This window comes from Euwallacea similis, chromosome 1 (genome assembly GCF_039881205.1).
Source record: "Euwallacea similis isolate ESF13 chromosome 1, ESF131.1, whole genome shotgun sequence".
NCBI lineage: Eukaryota > Metazoa > Arthropoda > Insecta > Coleoptera > Curculionidae > Euwallacea > Euwallacea similis.
Window position 1 is genome coordinate 7969631 of NC_089609.1, and position 26698 is coordinate 7996328.

At 34.1% G+C, this 26698-nt stretch overlaps 2 protein-coding genes across 5 annotated transcripts; one reads left to right on the top strand and one right to left on the bottom strand.

Annotated features, from left to right (window-relative positions):
* Window positions 1-332: 332 nt before the first annotated feature.
* mys (myospheroid) lies at window positions 333-26675 on the bottom strand. 2 transcript variants are annotated; one of them, XM_066388791.1, is made up of 13 exons: window positions 26517-26675; window positions 21514-21691; window positions 21149-21461; window positions 20301-20529; window positions 17578-17662; window positions 16074-16244; window positions 15279-15833; window positions 14660-14893; window positions 13559-13846; window positions 12748-12886; window positions 3347-3480; window positions 2228-2380; window positions 333-1787 (listed from the first exon to the last, which is right to left on the bottom strand). In XM_066388791.1, the coding sequence occupies exons 2-13, from the start codon at window positions 21682-21684 to the stop codon at window positions 1719-1721; spliced, it is 2541 nt and encodes an 846-aa protein (XP_066244888.1). In that variant the 5' UTR covers window positions 21685-21691; window positions 26517-26675; the 3' UTR covers window positions 333-1718. The 2 variants fall into 2 exon arrangements, with proteins under 2 accessions (XP_066244888.1, XP_066244879.1); XM_066388782.1 differs by lacking the exon at window positions 17578-17662 and adding an exon at window positions 20022-20106.
* On the top strand, window positions 4997-12256 carry LOC136408253 (equilibrative nucleoside transporter 1-like). Of its 3 annotated transcripts, none has more exons than XM_066389137.1 (9): window positions 4997-5240; window positions 10281-10503; window positions 10555-10828; window positions 10887-10937; window positions 10987-11166; window positions 11217-11507; window positions 11569-11654; window positions 11723-11919; window positions 11979-12256. In XM_066389137.1, exons 2-9 carry the CDS (start codon window positions 10396-10398, stop codon window positions 12088-12090), a joined length of 1299 nt encoding a protein of 432 aa, XP_066245234.1. In that variant the 5' UTR covers window positions 4997-5240; window positions 10281-10395; the 3' UTR covers window positions 12091-12256. The 3 variants fall into 3 exon arrangements, with proteins under 3 accessions (XP_066245234.1, XP_066245243.1, XP_066245227.1); XM_066389146.1 differs by lacking the exon at window positions 4997-5240 and adding an exon at window positions 6105-6226; XM_066389130.1 differs by lacking the exon at window positions 4997-5240 and having other exon boundaries at window positions 10149-10503.
* Window positions 26676-26698: the final 23 nt, after the last annotated feature.

Below are 26698 nucleotides of genomic sequence, written 5' to 3' on the forward strand. Positions count from 1 at the left end.
GACAGGGACCGTTGGAAGTTTTATTTTTATGGATTTGCAAAAAAAGTATTAAAACGTTTCATAAAGCCATTGGGGCACGAATTCTTTCTTTTTTGAAGACGCAAAAGAACCAGGAGCACTTTGATTCAAGCATCAAGTATTGCTTTATGAAACCTTTCTAACTTTTAAGCTCTACAAAAAAGAAAACGCAACTCCTGAGCAAGGCTCGTTGTACGGGTTTAGCAAAGAAGAAAACTAAAAAAGTGTCAGGTGCTAGTGATTAAAACAGAGGAAATTATGTTAGACATACGTCTAAAAAAACTTAAAAATCAGGTAAAGAAAAAATGCAACTCATTAGTTAGATTATTTAATTCAAATAACCCTACCGTTAGTGTCAAACATATTTCTAAAACGGCATGTATGACTGTAAACACAACATGAGTCTATTAACCAAAGATTTAACGCGATTAAAATGAGATTCTCTTCCACAATCTAAAAATATCTACTTATTAATAAATATAATATATATATTTGAATTGCACTGTATAATGTTTCAAGTATTACACTGATGATCCTACACAACTTTTTTATATATATTTTTTCTCTTCTGTAAAAAGGAATTTGAGTATCGGGGAAAGAATAAAAAAATTGTGTTAGATCGTATTTTGTTAAAGTTTACGGTGCTCCGTTTTTAGTGCTAATGAAACTGAAAATAAGTACTTAATACAACAACTTAGAGTATTTAATATTTAATTTTTGAATAAAGTTCCTAATAAATTGTATCCAAGCGCATTTTTTGGTTCAGCTCTGATTAGATTTCAAATAATACAATAAAATTATTTTTGCCTGTGACAAACTCGATGAAAGTACTAATATCCCTAATATGTACATTCCCAGGATTTTTTTTTACTTGAAAATATTTAAGGAAAATAATGGTAATGCTATTATCGTAATATAAGTAAATCGAAAATATCTGCATTTCTGCACTAATTCTCGCTTAGTATACAAATTAAAGGCACACATTCTGCATACTGGGTGTCCTAAAACATGTTGTAAATAACAGGACGGAACGGGGAGATCAAAATAATGTTAGTAGTTAAAAATGAAAATTTGCATGAATTGCTTAAACGGCAAGATTTTCGCAACCTATCAGAGATATTCATAAGAATCAGAAAAGTGGTATTAATTTGTGTAATTTTAGGAATCCTGTATATCTACAAGGAAGTGAGGTAGGCAAGTTTCTTATAGGAAGTATGTACCATCATAACTTTGACTTCCCAGTTAGGCCTCGTTATTTACTGTATGACTTTTTAGAAGATCCTGTACTTACATTAAGATTAGATTTCCACAAAGTTTTATATGACTAATACATTTAACTAATAAAATTACAAAAGTCTTCTCTCTAAGACACCACTTATTAGGCACATGAACTACAAGCTCCTTTCCCATTGAGGGAAATGAACGTTTAAGATACACATTAGTAAATTATTTAAAAAATAATAATGATTTAGCGAAAACACAAATTAAATATTTCGGACGTTATTTTGAGATTACACGTTAAGAGATTCACAAAAAATGTTATTGATTTAGTTGTCAGCATCTGTAGAAATCAAGATAAATTAAATTTTAGGGTATCTTGACGAACGTCGGTGATTTAATGTCTAAAATTTAATATGGCAGTTTTTACTGAAAAATATTGGCATTTTGCTGATTTCAATAAACACACAGCACGTTTTAGTCTACCCTTTGCCAGCATAGGTTGGATTTTTGAAGGTCGACGTGGCTTGCTTGTAAATAGGATTTTCGCCCTGAAAATTACGCAGGTGGTTATTATCCCCCAAATACGTAAAAGAAAATATGAACAATCTGCCTCAAGCTTATAGCACTTACAATGTATGCCTAAAGAACGGAACCAAAAGTTTAAAAAAAGTGCGCTCTTTCATATAAAATTGTTAAAAATCATTAAAAAAATTTAACACTGACGTTATATCTAGGACAATGATAACGTCATAGCTAATAGTATCGAATTAAAATATGTGAAATTTTAAAATAAAGTCAACGTGTCCAAGCATTTTTTATTTTAATTCTAGATCAAGAAAATGAATTTACTCCATACTTTATGTACACACTGTATAGAAAAGATATAGAACAAAATTCCGCATTTTATTATTTTCGTCTTGAAGGTTTTTTTTGTAACAGACTGCATGAATAACGCGGATTAATATCTTATTGAATTTCGGTGACTTACCGTGTCCCACTTTGCCATCATTCTCTCCTTCTCGAACTTGGCAAATTCACGTCGGTCGTGTATGGTGGTCAGCAGCTTCCAGAGCAATAAAATCGCCATGCCGATCAGTACTATGGCGGCGATCACTCCAAACACAATACCCAGTACGAAAATCTAAAACAATTCAAGTTGTTCTTTACCTTTGGGACTAGCTTAAGCTGCTTACTTTTGAATCTTCATTACGTTCAACTATTTCAGATCGATCATAATAACGAATACAAGGCATTATTTTATTCGTACCTGAATTATCAACAATAGACTAATACTAGCAGGAAATGTAGAAGTGGATCGACAGGAACCACCGGTGATGAATTCAAACATAATAAATTGATAAGCGGTTTTCAATTGGGGAAAAACTGATATATGCTATTTTTTTAAAAGTTTTATGCCGACCTAAGGTCTGGTTATGAGCTCTATGCTTAAGTATAGGATTTGACCTATATCACTCAATAGTATACAGTACCTCCAAGATAACGATGTCTAAAGCGGATTATGCATCAATTTTAACGTTTTTAATTTTTAAATTAATGTCACTAATTGTACGACGTTCATGTTTGTGCTGCGATCTGATAACAACGGATATTTACGCATCTATCAGTCATCTCTTAACATTCACCGGTAAATTGAATGCTCACATAGTTTTTTCCTCTACTTGCAAACGCGTCTCTTCAATCGAGGATCTAAACACGCCCAAATTTGTAGGTGATTTGTAATAAGTTGTTTTGTGGGGTTTTAGTTTATTTTGCCGTAAACGACAATTTAAACGTTTACTGTATCCCACAAAGTTGTTTTGTACAATACATTTCTACTGGCTCGAGTCATATTTCAAATTAAACGTACGCGTAGGTACTATTTTTCCACTTCACGTATTATTAGGTTGATATGAACAAATAAATGAAAAGGCTTGAGTAATTACAAGTTCCCCTAATCTCCTCTAATCAGTTAGTATCGTTTCTCCAGCCTTAAAACAAAGTAACGTAGAGTGAAAGTCGGAATTTCTACATGAACCGCCTTTGTTGCGAACATTGAAAATAACAAGAGGGTATTATAAGTTTTTTTTTATTAAAAAAAACATGTTACCTCTGGAGGACAAGTTCTCTCCTCTTGAGCCCTAATGTGAAGTTTTCGTTCAATGTCGTAATAGTAGACATAGGTAAATTGGCAGTGATCCTCATCGGTGTAATGGCACAGATATTCGTTGTTTTCTTCGATGGCTGCAATCGATAAGAAAATACATAAAATAATTTAAGTGATCAGTCAATTTCGTAAACTTAAAATCGTGATTAATTATAACAATGATTGAATCTCTAAGCTCGCGCCAATATGCAATTAAATATCGTACAAACACATTGCTCATAGTCGGACATACAGCTCCAATGTTGTAGCAGTAAAGTTTTTGCTTTAAATTAATTAATTAGACATCAGGTAAACAGGGAATATGTACTGCCTTGCCGTCAAACAGCACATAAAAGTAAACTTTTCAAACTAACTACCCCATACTGGGCCCTCGAGGCCCTCTCCAAACCTTCGGATGGATTTCTAAAACCACTAGAGGATACATAGTCGGTTAAGTGAAGGCAAAGTTGTGTCTTCATAAGAGTAATATTACTTTGCCTGTTTAATTTTAAAAAATTCGATAATTTTTGGAAAAACTTGTACCTCACACTATAAATGGTAAAAGCTTGGAACAAAAACCTTGTTTTCGAGGAAATCGACTTAAAAAATCGAAATTTTCATTTTTTAGAGGGCTGTAAAATGCAAACCATTCATTTTGAGCAATATAAGTTGCATTTTTTGTATCCTTACTTTCAGTTACCTATTCAGCGGTGGTCTATTCACAATAAAAAACCGTATAGTATATGTATAATATATCAAATTGTTCTGTTTTTTTCTAATATACCATAACGAACACTTCTTTGCCTCTTGACTTTCTGAGCTATTGTACAATGTACACGTTCCAATGAAAATACACAATAGAATGTAGTTCCAATATGACGGTGTACTGTGCAAGATCATCTAAACCAATATTTTTATAGGCGATAGATCCAAAGAGGCGGATTTATCAGGTCGCCAGGGAGAAGTCCCGATTTAAGTCCGTTGGATTTTTTCTTCTGGGATCACATCACGTTATTGGTGTGTGAAACTATCGTAGTCACCCAAGAGGAACTGTTGGGAAGAGTGATGGCAGTCTATATTTTCATGCAGCAAGATCCGCACATCTTACAACGGGTGTGCCATTCAATGATTCAAGAAACAAATTTAAATTACCAGATTGGGGGGTGGTCATTTTGAAACTTTATTATGTATTTTTTAGCGTCACTTTTAATAAAAATGAGTTGAATATCGAAGTTTTTAGGTGTCAACGAGCTCACAACATTTTTGAACAAAAATTGTATGTTTTTTGACTGGTCACCAAAAAGGGCTATTCATCGCTTAAAATGTATATTTAAACTTTTGACATAACGTGGCTTAAGACCAAATTAAAATAATTCCCATTATCTGCCAAATCCCCAGACAATACGCATACTTCAATCCCACTTAAAAATCAAAATAATCGCAAATATTTCACACATGTATGTAGGTAATCAAGCTTCTTATCATCTGCTAAGGTATTTTATCTAAATTATTATCACTTTTATCGGAGGCAATTAAAAATGTAGCTCCTCAAATGTTTTCACAAAAAATAAGGCGTGTAGGTAAGTATTTGCCAGTTGCTACTACCTTTATAGCTATGGAATTTGAAATATTCGCTTGTTTACTCAAATCTAATAATCTCTTGAAGTAAGTGTCGTAAATGTGTGCGATATTTGATACGTGCTAATCAGTATGCAGTTCTGCCTGAAATCTCTAGTGTGGCCAGAAACTTCGTCGACTTTAATCGGTAGGACATTGGTGCTTTCGTCTTGTATGAAACGTGAACATCACTAGTGAATAATCATCACTAGTGAACAATCCCCAAAAACTGCTGGACAAGGTAACTAATCAGAAAGACGACGAGTTTTTGCAGTCTTTTATGTATCAAGTTATAAATTTGATCAATATTATTAATTTTTTAACAATTGAAGTAATCAGGACTAGTGATAGTGCTAGCCCTGTAAAGTAGCTATTAACGCAATATTTCAGGTGACACAGTACCCAACGATTAAACCGGAAAAGTTCTCCAAATCTATATTTTTTTATTATGTCTTCCTCTTTCACTGATAGGCAGGAACTTCTCTTTCTTTGTTTCATTCTGCAGAAATTCTATACAGAGTGTCCATTTAACAGCCCCTCGGACTTCCATGAGTTTATTTGTGATTTCATAAAAAAATCAATTAAGACGATATATATGAGGCTAATGAAGGCACATAAAATTAACGACGAGCATACAGGGTGTCCCAAAAAAGCGGGGCGTCATAAAGTGTAATTTTTTAAATGGGACCACCCGCATTTTTTTCACGTGATAGACTCCTCTCTTAAACCTGTGTTGGTTCCTAAATTTTTACCCTCAGATGCGGTGACTCGGAGCTATGACGTTTTAAAGGAAATTTTAGACATTTGCAGTGCCATTACAGGTCAGACATTCTGTATGCTTGTCGTTCATTTTGAAATGTGCCTTCATTAGCCTCATATATATCGCCATAATTGATTTTTTTATGAAATCACAAATAAACCGAGGGGCTGTTAAATGGACACTCTGTATATTAATCAGAAAAGTTCACACAACATTCTGATGTCCTTAGCAGGGTTGCTCCCATCAACTAAGTATTATATTGTCAATATCTCACTTCGCTTTTGGTGATAAAATTGTATTGATAAAGAACATGATGACAGACCGACACCCATTTAGCCAGGTGTAATGCTTGCAGTTCCTATTAGATTGACTAACGTAACGCAAGTTTAAAAGAAATATATCTCATGAATCACATATTTTATCTCGTTACTATTTGTGTTACTTTGGAATTCCAGGAAGAAAAGCATGTAAGCAGATGTTTTTCTTGAATTATTTTTAGTTAAGATAACGCGACAACACTTAGTCTTAGATCACTAGGTTTTCTCACATGACATAATAATCTAGAAAAAATCATCCTTCTTAGGTCCATTTGATCTATTATGAATTAAGTTAGCTTTTGCTGAACTCGAGCCACTTATACAGAGTGTCCGTTTTTCGAACTCAAGCATAGGTGTTTCAGTTATTCAATGATATCTGCCGTCGGTTTAGTTAAGGATAGTTGCGCAACTTAAAGTTTATTTAGATTGTGGTTTAAGGTAGGAAAAATTCCAAGTGTGCTCGAGATATCTGTGAAAAACCAGCGGGTTACGAACTTCGTTTTTCTTAAATATTATAAGAACATTGTAAGAAAATTAAACTGCGGGATTTCCTTGATGCCACGACAAAAAAAAAACGTTTTCTGAAGCCTGCCATGAGGGCAAATACAAAAAGTAAATCCATAAGCTCTTTTCTTTTTCGATGAAAATTAAAAATAAATTACTACTTGCGTCATCAACTTATGAGTGGCAAATAATTGCATGCAGAATAATGTCCAGAATCTAAATGTTGAAAAATATGCAGTATCTCATTTAAAATTCGAAAACTCAGATTATTTCCGGCTATATCGGAAGTGGCAAGTTGATTTTAGACCATAAATTTACCCCTAAAAAATGACTAGTAAAAAAATTATAAGCATCAACTACTTTCTTGGGGTATCCAGTATAGTATGAATTTGAGGTGCAAACGCTCGCTGAACCAAATGGTAACGCTCCGAAAAATGAATACGAAGTCTCACTATAAATTTACAACTTTGTAGTTGTTTCTAACTTTCAATGTTTTTTGGTTTGATCCAATGACATATTTTGGTGATCTATGAGTTGTTTTACAATTTTTGGTATTTCAAAAAATTTTCTCATTTGTAATAAGCTCATCAGTAGCAGAATAAATATAAGGAAACACCCTATGCGCTGGTGATCCAATGAGAACTAAACAAGATGGTTTTCCTCGCAATTTGATACAAAAAACTAAAATGTTATTGTGTTTCGTCCCGCAGAGTCAGAAAATATAAGTGAAAAGTACCTAAATAATATCGGATAATTTGTTTCATTTTGTCTCTTGCTGCTAATGTATCGAAAATAAAAATACAGCCGATCATTCTATAATATAACACAGATTTATAGAGGAAGTTCCAAAAAGGTTGTGGTAAACTTAGAGGTTATAGGAGACATTGCGGTGAACCATTTTTGCATAGAAACCTCTAGTTAAAAATTAAACATTTTGCCTTCAAAATCATTTTTGTTACGTAGACTTCTATATTTAACGTAAGTAAATAAAATAAAAACAAACAAAATCAACACTTTTTGTCTCTTGTTTTATTAAAAACGTTTATTAAAACGTTCTTATGGAGATACAGAATAGAATGTAGTTCCAACATGACAGTGCACTTGCACATTTTATCCATACCGTGCAAGATCATCTAAACCAACATTTTTAAGGACGACGGATCGAAATATGCGGACCTATCAGATGGCCAGGGCAAAATCCCGATTTAAACCCAATGGATTTTTTCCTCTGGGATTACATCAAGTCGTTGGTGTATGAAACTTCTGTAGCCACTCAAAAGGAACTGTTGGGAAGAATGACGGCCGCCTCCGTTTTTGTGCAGTAACATCCACTTATTTTCCAACGGGTGCGCGATTCAATGATTGAAATAACAAATTTAGGTAGCCAGGTTAGAAGGTCGTCTTTATTATAATTCTTTTTTGTGTTATCTTTAGCAAAAGTGAATTAAATATCGGAGTCTTTTAGTGTCAACAAGCTAACATTATGTTTTTGAACAAAAATTACTCTATAGCCAAAACGGTTTATTTTTGACTAGGGGTTTCTATGCAAAAATTGTTCACCGGAATGTCCCGTATAACCTCCTTAAGTTTTGCACACCTTTTTGGGACACCCTATACATGACGGATTCGTATAACACGGTAACCAAACGAAGAAAAACGGTTAAAACTTTTATTATTCAACAACCATAAAAATTGTTGTCTTGTGGTGTCTTATGCCTGATTATTATGAAACAATTATTTTAAATACAACACATAAGTTAATTGTTTTGGGCTGTAAACGACTCACGTATTTGTATAATCTAAGTGACAAATAATCTATAACATGAATTCATATAAAACGAAACGTATCTACCGTGTTATAGAGGGGTCAACTGTACTCTTTTCTGTTAAAATGACACGTAAATACCGGAATAATAAGTGTATCAATCCTGGTGTTAATTTCAAGTGTTGATAGGAAATAGTATCATGGTAGATGAACTTTTCTCAATTTAAAAGTGCATAAAATCAATGTTTAAAAAAATGAAAATATATCAAAATAGCCAAAAAAATATACGGGAAATCTAAAAATGACAAAAAATGCTGCATTCTGAATAGCTCTCAACAGGATGTACAAGCGGTATGGGAATTTTCTAAATTATGATCAAAATGTAACATGAACTAGCGAAATTGTAATAAAAGCGTCCGAAGTAGTCTAACATCACATTAGTTGTTTTCTTCTAACTTATGATTTCAGGTTAAGACTCAAAAATCACATGATTTCACATCATAACGTATTTTAATCCGAAATCATTAATTGAAAGAAAGCTACTCTTCTCAAATGATAAAAGTTCGTGACTACATGTTAGTAACGTAATGTAATTTTTTTATTGTAACAAAGGACTTAATTTCGTGTAGCAACAATTGCATTATTAGTATTCTATTCTATAAGAGACAATATTCAATTATTGCTATAGTGGAGGGGAGGAAAGAAGTGTTAACTACTCTAACATTGAAAGGTGTAGGACTTAAAACATAAAATTCTATGAACATCCGTTTTTTAAGGAATTCATTATTGCAAATACTGTATACAGAATCTTTAAAAAATAATGCATTTAAGTTATATTAAATTATTAAATTGAATTACAACTATTATATGGTTTACATAATCATACATGATATTAGGAACATTGGACTGAAATTTTGTTGTATATCCACAAACAGATAATTTAAAGCTTCTCAAAATTCCATTCAAAATGCCTTATCATCAACCTCATTGTCAAAGGTTATTTCTAGCGAATACACGTTAAAGTATGGTTTACTGTAATGCAAAATTTTTAATTGAGGAATTAAAAGGTCTCGGCTAAAATTCGACATGAAAATGATTCCTGCCAGTTTGGGATCGATTGGAGTTGATAATGGTTTTTTAACATCACTGCTGTTTGTAATGAAAGGGCATGTCATCGGCAAGTAATTCGAGATTTACAGAAATCCGAAATATATTTATTTTAACAGGAGTATTTAAGTTAAAAATTTACAAATTACTGTACGCGGCCAATAATTAAAACTATAAAGGCATAGTAATTAGAATTAGGCAGCAGCTCAAAAAAAGTATAATTTTGTTGGAAAATGTACGTTGCTTTGACCACATTACTTTGACTATTTGAACATCGTGAGGATTATTTGGCCACTGCTGCCTGGAAGTAAGAGTAAAGCAAAAATCATAAAACACCGATTAAAATGAAATCTTATAATAATAATTAATTATTAGTGCTGCCGTTGCTGCAGCTTTCCTTGTAATAGTGGAATTCACAACCACGATTTGGATTGAAAACTATTGTTCTTCATTAAGAAATACTAAGTCAATATTTCCAGTGTTTGCTTTTGTTCCTTATCATTTATTATCATCGGGAACATATAATTCGATTTAGCCGCTCGAACATTCAATTATCATAACACACGAGAATTCTGTGTTTATTTTTTATAAAGGTTCTTGTGAGTTATTAATATTAATTTTATTAGTAATAGAGCCTTGAACTACAACAACTAGCGACTCGTATGATTATTTTGTTTGAAATACAGTTATAAAGACGATATAAGAAAGCATTCAATTTACGGTAATAAACTCAAAAACACGTACCTGTGCAATAAAAATTCGATTAAGTACAATAAAATTGGCGACGCCTATAGGTACCAGTTTCTCTGCATGAATTGCTTATTTCAGATGGCTACCACTTGGTATATCATATGTTCGTCTTTGAGTGGACAATGTATTTGAAGGACATCCAAGTGAATGTGGTTATCAAGAAACTTACTTATATGAGAATAGTGAAGCAAAGATGAATATTCCTAGCATCAAAGACACCTACTACATCACTTATGGTATCTTCTATTTATTAGGGATATTAACGTTTATACCCAACTATTTCGTCATTACAGCCAGCAGAGTAAGATTAAGTAATCTAAAAGAAATCAGCGTTAATATTAAATGTTTACAGTACTGGCAATACAAATTTCGGTTTATGGGCCGGCAGGACTCGGAGGATCCCAACGCAGGCCCGGGCCCTCCTGGACAGAGAAACCTACTGCAAATCAGCTTTCCTTCGTCCTACTACCTAATATCCCAATCTTCATTGATTATTTTCGTATATTTAACAGGGGCCTACTCCAAGAAGCTCCCGCCCCCGGACAAGAGGATATCGGCTGCCCTCTTGTGCACCCTAGTCTTTTACTCAGTAAACTTAATTTTTTGCCGACTAATCACCGATACTTGTAAGTAGTTCATTCCCTATAACACGGTATTTCGTCGTCCAATATTTAACTTTTGCAGTCCAAGTGGCTTTCTTCTTTATTGTCATGTGCATTGCCTGTTTTCTGTCAGGTAAGTACAATACAGTTGATGGGACTAATAAAAATAAAATAAACTTCAGTTTGCAGCGCAGTAATACTAGTAAGCTTATTTGAGATGGTGCGTAAATTCCCCCCAGAATACTACAACGCGATATTAACAGGACAGGCATTGTGTGGGGTTATATCAGCTTTAATTCAAATTCTCACTATTAGCCTTACAGACCATCCAGCGGATGGTGGTCTTATATTTTTTGGAATAGGTAGGAATTTTCATTAACAAAGGCCATAGGTTCTAACTCAAATCAATTAGGCACTTGCATGGTATTCATTACCATTGTTGTGTACTGGTATTCAAAAAAAAATTCCCAATATTTCATATATAATGTGGGCAACGATGCTACAGTAGAGTGTACCTTTGAGCACCGCAAATTCTTCCCCAGGATATGGATGAAAATAAAATCTTCATCGCACTGGGCAAAAATGTGTGTAAGTTCCCTTATTATCGTAGTAGGGACTACGGCAATAGTCTATCCGGGTTTTATGGCTCTGGTAGTAGCGGATGGAAACACTGGTGATGGGAAAATTGAAGACAACTGGGTTGGTATGCAGCACCACGAAAAAGTGAAACTCTCTCGCAAGTAACGTCTCAATTATTATTTCAGAAATGTACTTTGTTCCTGTGATAACATTCTTGGTGGCGAGCTTATGCGATTTAGTAGGACGACTGTTAGCGGCACAATTTCAAATGGTATGTATTCAAAACCCCAACTGTTCTACGCTGTCAAACAATCTGAAACACTTATTCATACATTTCAGCCCAGGAATCAGATAGCGATATTAGCGCTGGCAGTTCTTCGAATGGGTTTTCTGCCTCTACTAGCACTTTCAAACAAACAGCCCAGGTCACGCTTTCCTGTTCTATTTTTTGATATACCTTACATTATATTTACAATACTGTTTTTATTCTCGAACGGGTATTTGATCAATCTCTGCGTCACCTTGATACCCACAGTGTGAGTTTAAGAAATGTTCTATATGTACTAATACCTTGATTGATGGAACTCTTTTGCAGAGCTCAAACAGAAGAGGAAAAGACGTCAGTGTCTGTTATGTTCGTGATATCAGCAGTATTTGCGGTAGCATTCAGCTCGTTTTTAAGTCTACTACTTGTGAATCTGATATAGGAGGGAGTCTCACAAATTAGGGAATTTAGGAAATTCAACGATGTTACTTACAATAATTATTGTTTATTGCATATGGTAACTAATATCGTGTATCCAGAAAATAAATTTCATTAATACCAAGTCAACTGAATATAATTAAACAGTAAAGTAGTTGTACTATTAGAAAATTGTACATAGTCATGTGCTAAAGTGTGCGTAAATGTGAATAAATAATTCAAAACGAGTATCATGCTAGTATGAATTAACGGGTGATTACACCGTAAAACGGCATCGTGATCTGACCCGTAATATAAATTGTTCGTTAAAGTACTCTAAAAAGTTACCCTTACATGTAAAGGACGAGCTAGAGGGTGAGCGAATGAACAAACATCCCAACGGTTTGAATAAGCCTTTTAACATTTGCCACAATAAACTTCAAAATGCTTTCAATTTTTAATCCCAGCAACAAATGTTTTGAGGGTTGATACTGCTTCAATTTATGTGGCTTATTTATTGGCGATAATTAAAAAATCCCAAGTGGACATCAAAATATCAGAGTTTTGGATAAATTCAGGTGTTACCTGTTGTCACTTCAGATATCTGACGGTAAGCAGCAAATAGTGATAGTACTATGTCGAAACATTTAACTCGGTTTTGGGAAAGTAAAATAAAACTTACCTTCAACTTTATCTACGGCAATAGGCACCGGTACGTTAGTACAATTGACACTGCAATCTGAGGGTTCCTTAAGAGGCCCCGTTTGGTACATCTGGCACTGAACACAATCTCTAAACTCTAAGCATCTGTCAGGACAAGTCTGAAATTAAGGAACAACAAATATTATATATGAATTGTTACGGTCTTCGTGAAACAAAATCGGTTCAGTTGAATCAGAACTGATACTTGACCCGTCATAAGGATAGTGTAGCTATCAGCAACTGTATACATATTAACATACAGATACATACATATACAGGTATCACCGGTTCAACTGTAAACAGAAATTGTGCAAGTAGGAGAAGAACCGCATAAGGTTTAATATGCCTCCGATAAAGACCAACGACGTGGGTTACAAGATTAGTGGCTGATGTTAGTGGAATCAGTCCGACCGACGTCTCTATTTCGATGTTTAGATTAGTATTGTTTTGTAACGTTAATTTTTAAAAATATCAGAGCAAAAAGCAGCAATGTAAATAAATGGAAAAAAAACGATTAAACTATCACTAGAATTAATATTAGTAAAAATTCCGAAACGGTAAGAAATCTGGTAATGCTGGACTGACTCCGCCCACGTCAACCGTTCATAACCTACTTCGTTGGTCTTTGTCAGAAGCATATTAAACCTCATGTGATCCTTATGACACAGTATGTACAATCCTTATGTTTCCACTTGAACTGATGATACTTGTACGTGTATATGTTAAGGCACAAGTTTTATAAGGCCGCACATAGACGAGGAATTACTCTTAATTCGTAGGGGACAACTCACCGGGCATTTCTCACAAAATTTCCCCGAATATCGACTTTCTTGGGTGTCCTCGCAAACGCAAGCGCCGCACACGCAAGTCCCATGTCCCGAGCATATCTCCCCACCGATTACGTCCGGTGGGTAGCATCCTGCGGTGGATTCCTCGCAAGCGCAGTTCGGTCCCGTCCAGCCTGGTTTACAGCGACAAACTCCACAATCACAGGTACCATGGGTTTCACCACTGCATAGTTCGCCCATGTGCCTCTCGCAACTGAAGTTATCACATTCACAGTAATCACCATAGATGCGCTAAAAAATATCATAATAAGCATCTACAATGTGAGAAAAGTTAAAATAAAAGATCCAGTGTTGCAATATTAACGTATTGAATCAATGGCAAGCTTTAAGACATTACCTACAAGAGCAAACGATGATTCAGACATATCCGGCATGCGCAGACCTGCACTTGAATGTACAGGGTGCCCCATTAAAGTCTACATTGATCAATTACGGAAAAACTATACTAGGAGAAATTTGAATATATGGTTCAATGTCTCATGAATCATTGACAAAACCTCCTATTATACAACTTGTGCTGAAAACACTACTTCTCATAAGGTAAGACAGTTTGTTGACACGAGTCAAACACTGTTAAAGACTTTTTCTTGATTCTGTTCCCACTTTTTAAAACTTATACAGAAATAAGTTCTTTACATTACTTTTTTACTCTTTACTCTTTACTTTACTTTAAAAAATGAGTTTCTTTAATGTTGTATGAAATTTGGCAAGTGTCAAAATTTGACAGAATACAGAAATAACTTTGAATACTGTTAAAAAGTGAGTTATTGAGTTTCTTAATATTTGTCTACCTATTTTTTAGCATAGAAACTTCAAAAATAAAATTGTAAGCCATTAAAACAGAATCATAATTTATTATTATGAGTTACTGTATTGTTAAGAGTCAGTATCAAACATAATTAAATTAAGTCAATGTAAGCCGGACAACGTTGTTACCGCCCAAATATAACTTCAAAATAAATGCCAATGTCTGTCATAGCATGCAAGAGGCAATATATAGAATTTCCATGAAAAGATAAAACAGAAAGTAAGAGACAAATTTACCTCCGTAGGCCCTCTAGATTCACATTCACACCTTCCGCAAATGCAGGTGCCTCTGCCCGAACACTCCACTCCGGTGGTACTATTCGGAGGAATGCAACCTGTGGTTTTGGGAAGGTTGGACACTTCGTCGGCGCTACACTCGCAATGTCTACCGAAGGCTCCGGGATTGCAGACGCAAATGCCGCACTTGTAAGTACCTTGAAAGTGGCAAGCTTCCGCGTTTTCTGTGTAGTACTAAGCAGAAAAAGTTATTATTTGTAAAAATATTAAAACGAACTATTCACATATGTATAAGATTTTTCCATTATGTCAAGTCTTTTTATGTTAAAATATTTCTATTCGAAAAGAAGCATATGTGCTTAACATAGTGTGGAGCAAGGTTTTAGTCACAAAATCAAGGTTTTTTAAAAATCACAATAAAAATATCAATTCTGTAATACAAAGAAATGAAAATCTGAATCGCCACAAGTTCTTGGAAGACCTTTTATAATACCTGCAATTTTTAAAAAGTCGTCCAATATGACATCACACAGTGGATATATATCTCTAAACAACCCGAAAACATGCTTTGAAACTTAAAACTTTAACAATCAAAACGTTTTACTAAAGTTTCCCTTACCTTATCTCCAGGTTTTTCACAATCGCACTCGCACAACATCTCCAAATCAATAGTCAAGCTTTCATTGATACCAACGGGATAAATTTGTATGGTCTGGAAACGGTCCTTCCTCTCTTTGGGGCACTTCAAAACCTCAATATCTATTTTGAAATTTATAACATCTCCCACTTTAATATTTCCACACTTGTTGGTGTTTACTAAGGCACCAGTGGCATTAAGACATTTGGTGAAGAACCGGATGCTAACTGCACTAGAAGCATTGTGTTTCATTTCCAGAGATGAAGAAATCTGTTTGTATTGTTCTCTGATAAGTTCGACAATGTTGGAACTATCTTTTTCGAGTTTGGCTACGGAGGCACCTTCGAGATGTTTGGCTAGTTGGTCGTAGACACTGATAGTATTACCGGTAACGGCAAATATAACGTTTATGGCATTCTTTTTGACGGCGAGATTAATTTGCTCTATTGAAGGATAGTCTTGATAGGAGGATTGGCTGTAGTAGCCTTCATGCGAAAGGTGACAGCTGCCGTCGTTAGGCTTAACAATGCCACCCAGCTGAAAATTATGCGATTTATGAATTAGCAATAATGTCAAACACAATAAACAATGAGCTAATCTTAGACTCAAAAGAGACTAAAGAAAGTGTGATTTGAATGAAAAAAGGTTCTAACAGAGTATATGTTGTTTCTATATCATTACATCAGAAATAGAAGGGTACAATTCGGGAAATAAAAATTGACCATGATGTCACTTTTTCTTGGTTATTCTCAGTACGAAAATACAGTAAATTTTCACCTTCCCATCTCCAGCATAATGAAAACTGGCATCAGTCGAGAAGACCAGCAATCTTCTGGCCCGTTCCCTCCAGCCAATCTCATTCCGACACACCACTGCTTGCATAATTGCATCGAAACCTCCCTCAGGTGCGTCCAAGTTTCCGGACACATTGGCTTGTTTCACCATGTGCTAATAAGGACATTATCTTATTAATTCGAACTTAAGGGAATTCTCGGTAAGTATATTTAAAGGGTTAATTTTTGTTAATTACGAAATTATGTAAAAGCTTAAAAACTGTACAAAACAGAAAGTAACAAATTTGAATTTATGAAGTAGATACAGTTGATAGATATTGTTGATAGTGAGTAGTTACTAGTAAATTATATTACCCATCATGACTTTACATTGTGACCAGATACACGTTATATCTGGAGCTTAAATTTGAAATCATTTGTTACTCAGCAATTCTTTTAGGTCAAAACATATGTAATGGGAAATGGATTATGATGTGATTCTATGGCAACTCTAGTAATCTCTTGCCATTAAAATGGCATACACGATAAAATATTAAGTGTTAAATCAATAAATCATATGGTAAAGGCAATAGAAATTCTATACAAAAAATATAATAAATTTTAGTTTTAAAGTTCCAGGCCAGCATTAATAAAATGTACATCTAAATAAAATCCGCCTACATGCAAGGTTAGTATTCCCCCAAAGAGAGCTAAACATTTGAGGTAAAAAATTAGGCGAACAGCAGAACATATATACAGGATATCCAAAATTCAACTCCCACCATGGGGATCTTGCTAATCGTAAGAGTTAGAGCGTCAGTTAAATGCAGCTAAAGCTGCGTTATTCAATGGTGATTAATATCCATTTTAATATTATACAAATTCCCATTCGTTTCAAAAACATCAGGCAAAAGGTAAATTTGTCAATTTTCAAGTTTACCTATATTTTCTCAATTAATTTACAGGTTAAAAGCAAATACTTGCTCAAAAAGGGTCTTTTTGCCAACTCTGTAGCAGATTTCTTGCGTACCGTAAGGAAGTTCAAATAATCGTGTACGATAATTCAGATGAACCTATCTAGGTATAAAAGAGCAAATAGGTTTCTTATTTTAGGAGTTATTTAACTTCAAATATAAGTTTTAAATTTTCATTATGCGTTTTGATGTTCCAGCAGTTGGAATTTGTAAAATTTTAAATTTGGATAATAACCAACAATGCAAACCAAAATTTTGCCTCCATTTCACCGACTCTCTATGCCTCCCAGTACTACTCTGTACTAATTACTTGTTAATTTGGAACACCCTATACACAAAAAGTGCAAAAGTAATCGTTTATTTCAAAATTTTTGTAGGACGAATTATAAAAATTCTTCTTCATACAAAAAAAAACTCAATCAAAGACGAAAATCGTTATCAGCAGATATTATTTATTTAGTCAAAATAAGTCACAGAAAAAGTTTTGTTTTAGTAGATATTATTTTGTCAGTTCAGGCCAACTCATTCACTTACGGAAAATTGACGAGTGTTTTGAGACAAAGTCATCATGTTCTTATAGCCGTAGGGGGCCGCGCATTCACCGCAAGGATGCTCTAAACTACAAACCATAAACAAGACTAACATCAAGATGCAAACAACTGGTTAACACAATCTATAGTTTCAGAGCAGCGGGAATTGGTCAACTTTATTTTCCGCAGAATACACAGTGTGCACAAAAAATTGATCTCGAAAAGAACTTTAAGAAGCTAAATAAGGGGCAATGTGACGAACGGTCCTTCCAAATTGAAATAAATGGAAGATGTTTGTACATAGTCCTCCTCCTCTCTATGAATAAGGGGTCCAACCTAAAATGGACCCGAACTTTTCAAGTGCGGATTTTGAATTTAGTTAAATATCGATTTATTTCATTCTCTAGGCAGCGAATAACATTATTTGCATTGAGTTATTAAACTATCTTATACTTAGTAAATTCATCCTTCTTCCTCTTAGCCAGCAGTAGTCCGAGTGGTTCCCCAATGCCCACATGCATTCATGCTCAAAATAAAATATACTTGCGACCCAAAAACGAAGAAACGAAATTTTAAATCTCTTTAATCATTATACAGTTTGGCCGATTTTAAAGGAACCAGTTAAATATTTCGTAAATCACTAAGAGGAAAACCGCCGGTGACCCTGTTGACTTCAGGTGAAAGGTCTAATAAATTTTTTATGAATTGGTGGATTTGTTATTTCAGAGATCGATTCGACATTTAATTCTGAATAAAAATAATCTACGGTCCAGACATATTATATTCTTTATGTCCGTGAAAACTGAATTAGATAGTGCAAGAGGTTTCTACAAATACCTTTGAATGCATGTTGTAAAAAAGGCACGTCGTTAGTTTCTAATTTAGGTTGGAGCTTTCTATTTTACGTTTTTGTCCACATTTTTTTACCACTTGATGAACAGATCAGAATTTCACTGTTTATGTCTCTTTGCAAGTTGTATAAAAAAATTGTTATTTTCATGATATTTACTGTATCTTAGTGCTTCTTTACATCCAGAGTTCTCATAATATCATTTTGCTTGTTGGTTGCCATGCCATGATCCACTGCTCTAATACATGGTTATTTAGCTTGGCTTAGATATAAAAGTTCCTATTTAGGTGAAATGCAAAGCTCATCACTTTTCAAATCACCATAAATCTCTGATTTGCTTTACGAGCTTGAATAGACTTTGTATGTTAATATCAGGCATTTGCTCCAGCTGATCTAGTCGAAACTATTTAAAATATATCAAAACGTGCACTTTGGATTTATTTCAGATTATTTTAAAATTGAAAAATAGAATAATTTTCGTATAGAGTGTAACATAATCAGGGAGATATTTCAAGGAACGATAGTACTATGCAAAATATTTTAAAAAATTATATAAGACCTATGGTCAAAAACGCACCATTTTCGATATACAGGATAACAAAGTTTCACATCTTTTCTTATATTTTGCGTTTTTTTCACGCATCCTTTTAAGTTAAATTTTTTTAATTTCGGACACTTATTTTCTCTACGACACTCTACAACAAAATGTCAACATCATCGATAGTCATATACAGAGCGTTATGTTATTGCGGGTCATGTGTTCTTTTAAGCTTTGTTTTTTTTTGAACACCCTATATGAATTCGGATGCCAACTTCAAATTTCTTCTTCAATTCATTAGCTTTTCAGTTTCTTGCAATATTTTCGTATCTTTCACCGTTTTCATAGAATTTGCAGAAATATCTAGCGATATAAATTAAGAAAGTCCAAACCACATAATCCAGTCAGAAATCTAAGACCCATGGAATATCAGCTATTTTAATGATTTTGTTTCAATTTTTTATTTAATTTGACATCGTAATTTTGAAATTTAACTGAAAGCATACAAGAGAAAAATGCAAAATATGAGGAAAAGTGTAAATCTTTGCCACTCTATATGTTGAAGATGTTGCGTTTTTGAACATGAATATATTAGCATTTTTTTATTATTTTGTAGCCCCCTGAAGTATCTCGATGACAATATCTCCATAATGATATGTTACAGCCTGTATTTGCTATGATTTAAGAGACATTTAAGGGGTTCTTTTAACATATGCCGTACTCAGTGTTTGGTGGTTCTTCAATAATGCTATAAAAGCAATATTATGGTAATCTGTATGCATCTAGATCCTATTCTAGAATGGCACAAAAACCAAATTAATTTTTATAATTGTGAACCACCCATTACTGCTTCATTCCCAAAAGTCCCTTTTGGGACCAAAATACTCCAGGTTCATCGAGCAAAATAGTTACCACGTGTACAATTTATAGTTAAAACAAATAGATACTAGATACACCGATAACACGCACATGCATATCAAAGAAACTAGCGTGAGATAAATGAGAAACATACTAAAGAGCTGAATAAGGTATCCGTGAACCTTATAAAAAAGGGACTTACTGAAAACATATATGTGTTAGTGTTCAAACTCATATGATGGTGAAATCCGTAGGGTGCCACGCACACGTCACAGGGTCTTATCAACCTATAGACAAAAATTATGAAGAAAAGGACAACACAATGGCAAACGCTGCGTACACAACAGGAAATAAAACATTAAACTGTTTAAATATATATCAATTTTCGAAATAATTGCCAGATTTTGAATGATTACTATCTTGCTAGTTTGGGCCAATAGCCAAAACAACAAGATATTAATATGAATAAAAATCGACTTACTTTTCCGGCAATGTACTAACGTAAGGCATGACAACCTTGTCAACAAAGCTGCCAAAACCTAGTTTGAAGTTGGACGTGACCTGTTGCATAGTGTGGGCCAACTGGTCTCCTAAAGAAGACAGCTTTTCCTTATCATCAAACATGGACCTGCTCAAGTCCATAAGGTAATACAGATCAACGGGGTAGTCTTCTGCTTGAGTGTAGCTCATGTACACACTGTACGATTGTCCTAAAAAGACATTTTTATTTTCTCTAAAAAATTCTGAAATAGTTATTTATGTAATAATGCGAAATGTTGCGTTTTCCCACACGAAGCTGTCATTGCCCGAAGCTTCGTTTTGCGTTTTAGAATCCAGGTAATAATCACAATTAACGAGCATGGTACTGGAAAGGTTTTTTAGGCGTTTTTCGAAAATTCAAAAATTCAAGATGGCGTCCGTAAAAATTTATAATGATAACACACAGAATTCTAAAACAATTGATGGGCTTGACACGTCATCGGCTTGATGACAAGGTACATTCAAAATCACTTTCGAACTTTACAAAATTCTTTTTTCCGAAAAACTGTAATACGTAAAGCAATTTTTGAACCAGATATGAATTTCTAAATCTAAATTGTGATAAAACGAATTTCTAAATTCTTAAAATTCTCTAAAACTTTATCTGCATCTCTTACGGTAGCCGAAATACCCATACATATTCGACCAATTTTGAATACACTGTATACTATACTGCTCTGTCAGGAGGTAAAGTGGCATTTTCCTACCGCGAATGAAGGAGGAAAATCCACTCTTCAAAAAATTACCGTACCCCAAATGCTTTAAACTACCCATGCTCTCAAACCTTACTTGCTCGTAACTTCAAACTGATCCTTTGGGGCGCGACCTGCACAATCTGATGACCTCCCGACATTCCCGATGTTGGGGGATACATCCGCGATCCCTTGGCTTGCCAGTTTTCCGTAGCACTCCAGTTACCCTCGACCCCAATTCCCCAATAGTACTGGCCTTGAGACGACGTTTGCTTCGCCTTCGATAGTTCCAAGTTGGATAATATGCTGATTATGTTGTCAGGATTCAAGGTGTATTCTTCTTTGCACTGCTCTTCTTTGGATGAGAGAGGGAATGAAGGTTGAAAACATCTAGCGCTGCCACTGAATTCCTATGTACAAAGTTACTGAGCATAGAGCATTGTGATGATCTAGAATATTTACAGGGTCGAAACACCAAGCACAGGAAGGAGTTTGGATGCATTCCTGGCACATTCCTTTGGAGGTGCAGGGGTTTTGCGCTGTAAATCTTTGGGGTATTTGGCCTAACACTACAGTTGATGTCACAAGTATTAGGCAGAGGGTGGTAATACTATGTTCAAAGGTGTTTTCCATTATTCCACTGGAATGAAATATAACTTTTTTAATAAAGAACAACAGCCTGATGAAGTTAAAACAATCACGGAGGAGAAAAATTCAATAGTTATTTACATAAGAAAGAAAACGCTACTGTTACTCCCTTTTTTTATGTTTAATACGATTTTATTTACGTTTAATATGCTGCATATGCACGCAATTTTCGGACACCCTATGTACCTAATGAGAAATGGTAAGACTCGGCACAGCTTTCAGACGTTACAAAGGTGTGTCAATATGACATTCCCAGAAATCGTGTTCACAGACGACGATTTCATTCAATGCCATAAAGGGAAGATCGATAAACCTCAAGGTAAACGATTATTATAGGTCATCGACCTCGTGCGATATCAAGAAGAAACATTTCGTTTACAAACAAGCCAATAACCAAAGCCGGAACCAGTTCACCATTTCTCAATTGAATACCGGAAGCTTTAGCACTATCTGCGGTACCCTCGCAAGTCGGTTAGGTTCCAGAGCACTGGTTTCAAGAAGAGGACATAAAAAACCTTTACTTTAAATAATTTCAATCTAGGTAGCTAAGAATTGGACATGGGGGTCCAGGTACAGTAATTTTCATGAAGCGTAACGTGAACGCTTTTAGACCAAAATAGAGTCTGTGAGAGTCGCGGATCTCTGAATTTGCAATGCATAATGGAAAGTACTTAATTACGACACTATACAGAGCGCCCTTAGGCAATATCAATGATTTTTTTTGTTTTAAAATAACTATTAGATGAATTATACAGGATGTAATATATCATCATGAAGATATTTCAGGGCGACTCTGCAAAATAATAAAAAATGCTAATATGGTCAAAAACACACCATTTTCGATACACAGGATGGCAAAGTTTGACATTTTTTTTATCATATTTTGCTTTTTTCTCACGTATGCCTTGAATTTAGTTTTATTTTATTTCTATTTTAAGAAATTTGATGAAATATTACGAATTGCTTCAGGTAGCGGATAACTAAACCGGATGATTACTTTTTTCTTACTTCCTTAAATTCTTAATTTGCATCGTTAGATATTTTTGCAATTTCTACAAAAACTGTGAAAGATGCGAAAATTCTGCAAGGAACCAAAAAGCTAAAAAATTGAAGAAGGAATTTTAATTTGATATCAGAATTCATACTACGTGTTCGAAAAAATGATATAAAGCATACAATAAAAAAAGATACAAAACATAAAATAGTACATGACTCAAAAAACCAAAATACACTGTATATGGTTACCAACGATTTTGACATTTTGTTGTAAAAGGTCTTAAAGAAAGTAGGTATATAACATTAAAAAAATGTATCTTTAGGCATACATAAGAAAAATGCAAAATATAAGAAAATATAGGAAATTGTCATTTTGTATATGGAAAATACTGCGTTTTTAAACATAGATCTATTAGCTTTCCTATATCATTTTTCAGGGTACTATCGCCCCCTGAAATATTTCCATGATGGTATGTTGCACCCTGTGTATTCGATCGATAAAACTCTTACAGTCACTGGCAACTTCAATATTAATCTGCTCAATAACAATTCGAACAACTCTTTCTTCTTAAGTATTTTTTCAAATTACGACCCTAGGGCTTCCCCCCATCGGGAGAACTATCTCCCTAGAACCCGGGGTAAGGATCTTTCCCCAAAAATTCTTGGGAATTTCCCAAGACGATCTGATTAAATGTGAAGCATAGATTATTAATATTTCGGCCTAGTATATCAAATAATTACGTTTAAGTTTCCCGAAGGGGCAAATACAGTACATATGAAGATATTTTCCTGTACCACTTTCAACTCTGCATTCCATTATCCACATTAAAAGTTTGCGAAACGTCTGAATGATGAATAAATAATGAAAAAAGGACGGTATTCTGTGTGTATAAAGAATTTATTCACGCACGGTTCATACAAGTGTTACAACTTGAACTAACCTGAATATATATAAATGAAGACAAAATAACCGCAATTCCAAAAATAAAGCCATTATGGAACATTAATGATTTAAGCACAAACAATATACACAAGAATAATGGAATTCTTAACTAATAATCACATCTTGAAGATTGGCAGTATGGATCATGACCTGGGGAACCCACAAAGCTGACAATATTTGGCACTATAACACAAATAACGAATAAACTAGATAGCAATGAGTCTATTGCTTGACTCTATTTTGACTTAAGCAATGCGGTCTGAAGGGGCTATGTGGAACACTCTTGCAGTTGTACTATGAGGAGAGGTCCAAGTCAATACATGTAATTGGAGGTAGCGTACAGTCTTTTTTGGAACCACCGGGACCCTGCAGGATTCGATTCAGAGCCCAGTTGGTAAATAGTAGCCGGCAGAGCTCAAACTGAACAATTTATGTTCCTTAATCAGAAAACTAAAGGTTTCTCTCTTTTAATGTGTCGCAAACAGAAACGTATAGTAAGATATACGCTCCAGCTATTCTCTGGTATATCCTGCAAGGCATATTTCAGCCGTCTGGGGATCTTGATAGCGCTTAGTGTTTGTGACGAGGAATCCGTACCTGTCCAGAAGCAATGCAGATGGTCACTCGCAAACGATGTGGGTGCAGACCAGGAACAAGGACAGTTTAGGTATCCTCGTCCACAACTCTAAATTTTTTAGGTCTAAATCTTACTGCAGGACAATTAGAGCAGATCAACGCGTGACTCCAAAATTCAAACAAATAGAAAATGTTGAAAAGTTCAAAAAATTCCTCCGAGATGACTGCTACTACACATTTTATTTCTTAGACTTCTTAGACTTTTAGATTCCTTAGACAAATTATTCAATTTTTTCAATTATTCTAGTTTTCTTGGCTACAATGTATCTTTATCATTCTTGCAGATTATTATAACTAGCTCCCATAAAAAAGTACATACCCTGTATATACCCTTTATTGTTAAACCCTGTATTAAATTAGAATAAATCATTTGCCGTAAAAGATAGAGAGTCTATTTATCATCTTGGCTCGAACATAAAATGCAGAAAATGATTCACCTATCAGTCTGGTCTAACATAAGTGTGAAGAGAATGATGGAGGGTTGTGAGCGTGGGAAGAAGGTAGAATGGTATGGGTTAATTCTTTTAAAGATAAACAGATGCACTCAGGGTGACCCTGATGCATCTTTGGTATGGTGGGTCATTTGATTCCCGAAAAGGATAGAATAAAGTTGTTTGAGAACACGTGCGTGCATTTTATTAAAATAAAACCTACCCTCTTAACAAGATACTTTATTATTTTGTGCTTAGAGTAAATGGGTTGCTCTATTTCTTTTTAATGTTCCCTCACGCAACATTTTCTTGATTTGGTTGAAAATAAAAGATGATAATGATGATGAAAGTGTAAAAAGGCTCATATTTAAAATGTCAACGATATGGTTGATAACCAGAATAGAGAATGTTATATTAAATACTATTTATAGACACACAAATCATAAAAATATGCTCTTTATAAATATTCAATATTTTAAAAATAACAATATTTTATTTTTGATAATTTTTTTTTTAATCTTACCTATCCTTAGAAATATATCCATATTTTTTCAATTAACAATTTTTAGGAATTTTTGCAAATAAATTGAATAACTTATGAGTAATGGTGGTCCTCTCAGAACTGCATTGATCAATTGCAAAAAACTATAAATTGAAAAAATGTGAAGTTTTAGTTCAACATGAAAATTAAAGAATGAAAAATGCCTAAAATATTTTGAAAATAGCAACACTCCTGTTTATACCAGTTAGACCTTCAATTTGAGGGAAATTTGTTTATTTCACCTCCTCATAAAATTACAAAATTCCAGCACTGCTTTCAATGTGTTGGATATGTCTGTGTTAATTTTTTAAAATGAAAATTAAAAATGTATCCTATAGGAAACAGCGACAAGAGGGTATAAGTAAATCTCTACCTTTGAGTGTGTGTCCTCATTCTTCTAAGTACTAATTATTCTGACATTTATTATTTAGTTTAATACACGTTTTTTATTTATCTGTATAAGTGTGCAACAATTTTGGGTGCTATGGAAGAACTGATCTTCGTAGCTCCATCTTTTGTGAATGTGTAGTATTCACAAATAAATATTTTTCTATTCTACTAAATGTTCTACAACAAAAGGAAGATACTTTGGGAAATGATTACCCAGTGAATTAGCAATATAATTTTGAAAATTTCCAACAAAAAATGTGATATAGTAAGGTCTGCAAGTGACAAATTTCAAGAACCTTGGGGAGGTGCTTATTAAGGACATTGCATAAAGATATGGATAAAACAAAATTGAAAGTTATATAAGTGACAAAATTGGAGCTTAAAACTTGCTCATAATTGGGTGTAAATCTTGTGGAATACCTACAACCGCCCACACTTCTACACAACCAGATGATGATATTACTTCTCAGGAAATATGTTTCATTACAAATTATTTTAAAACAACATATTCAATTTTCAATCAGGATGAGGTCAGATTTATACTTGTTTACTGAGAAATGTGCATTTTACAAGGTTTTTTAAGATGAAATTGTCCTACATAAGAAGAAAATTTGATATATTTACTTCAAGAAAAAGTTTGGTCATAATCCTTAATTGGAAATATTGTTTTCATTGATTGACAAAAACCTAGGCTATAGAAAATTATTTTAAAGGGAAGTGGTGAGACTAATGCTACTGATAAGATGTATAACAGGAATTGGGGCAATATGAGAATATTCAATATTTTGAAATGTTTAAAAATAGACTGGTTTGCTGTACTGTTGTTACACCTATTGGGTTTCCATTTACGACAGGCCTGATTCAACCGGAATTATCTTACCTGTGAGATAATAATATAATAGTTAATTTGATAAGATTATCAATTATCACAAAAATCACATATCATTAAATTTAATTTATTACAGGAGAAAACAAACACACCCTCAGACTCCGCCAAGGTTCTTCGCTGTGCCTAAACTGTTTGGATATAACCAGTGATGAAAAAACTTGACAAGACATTAA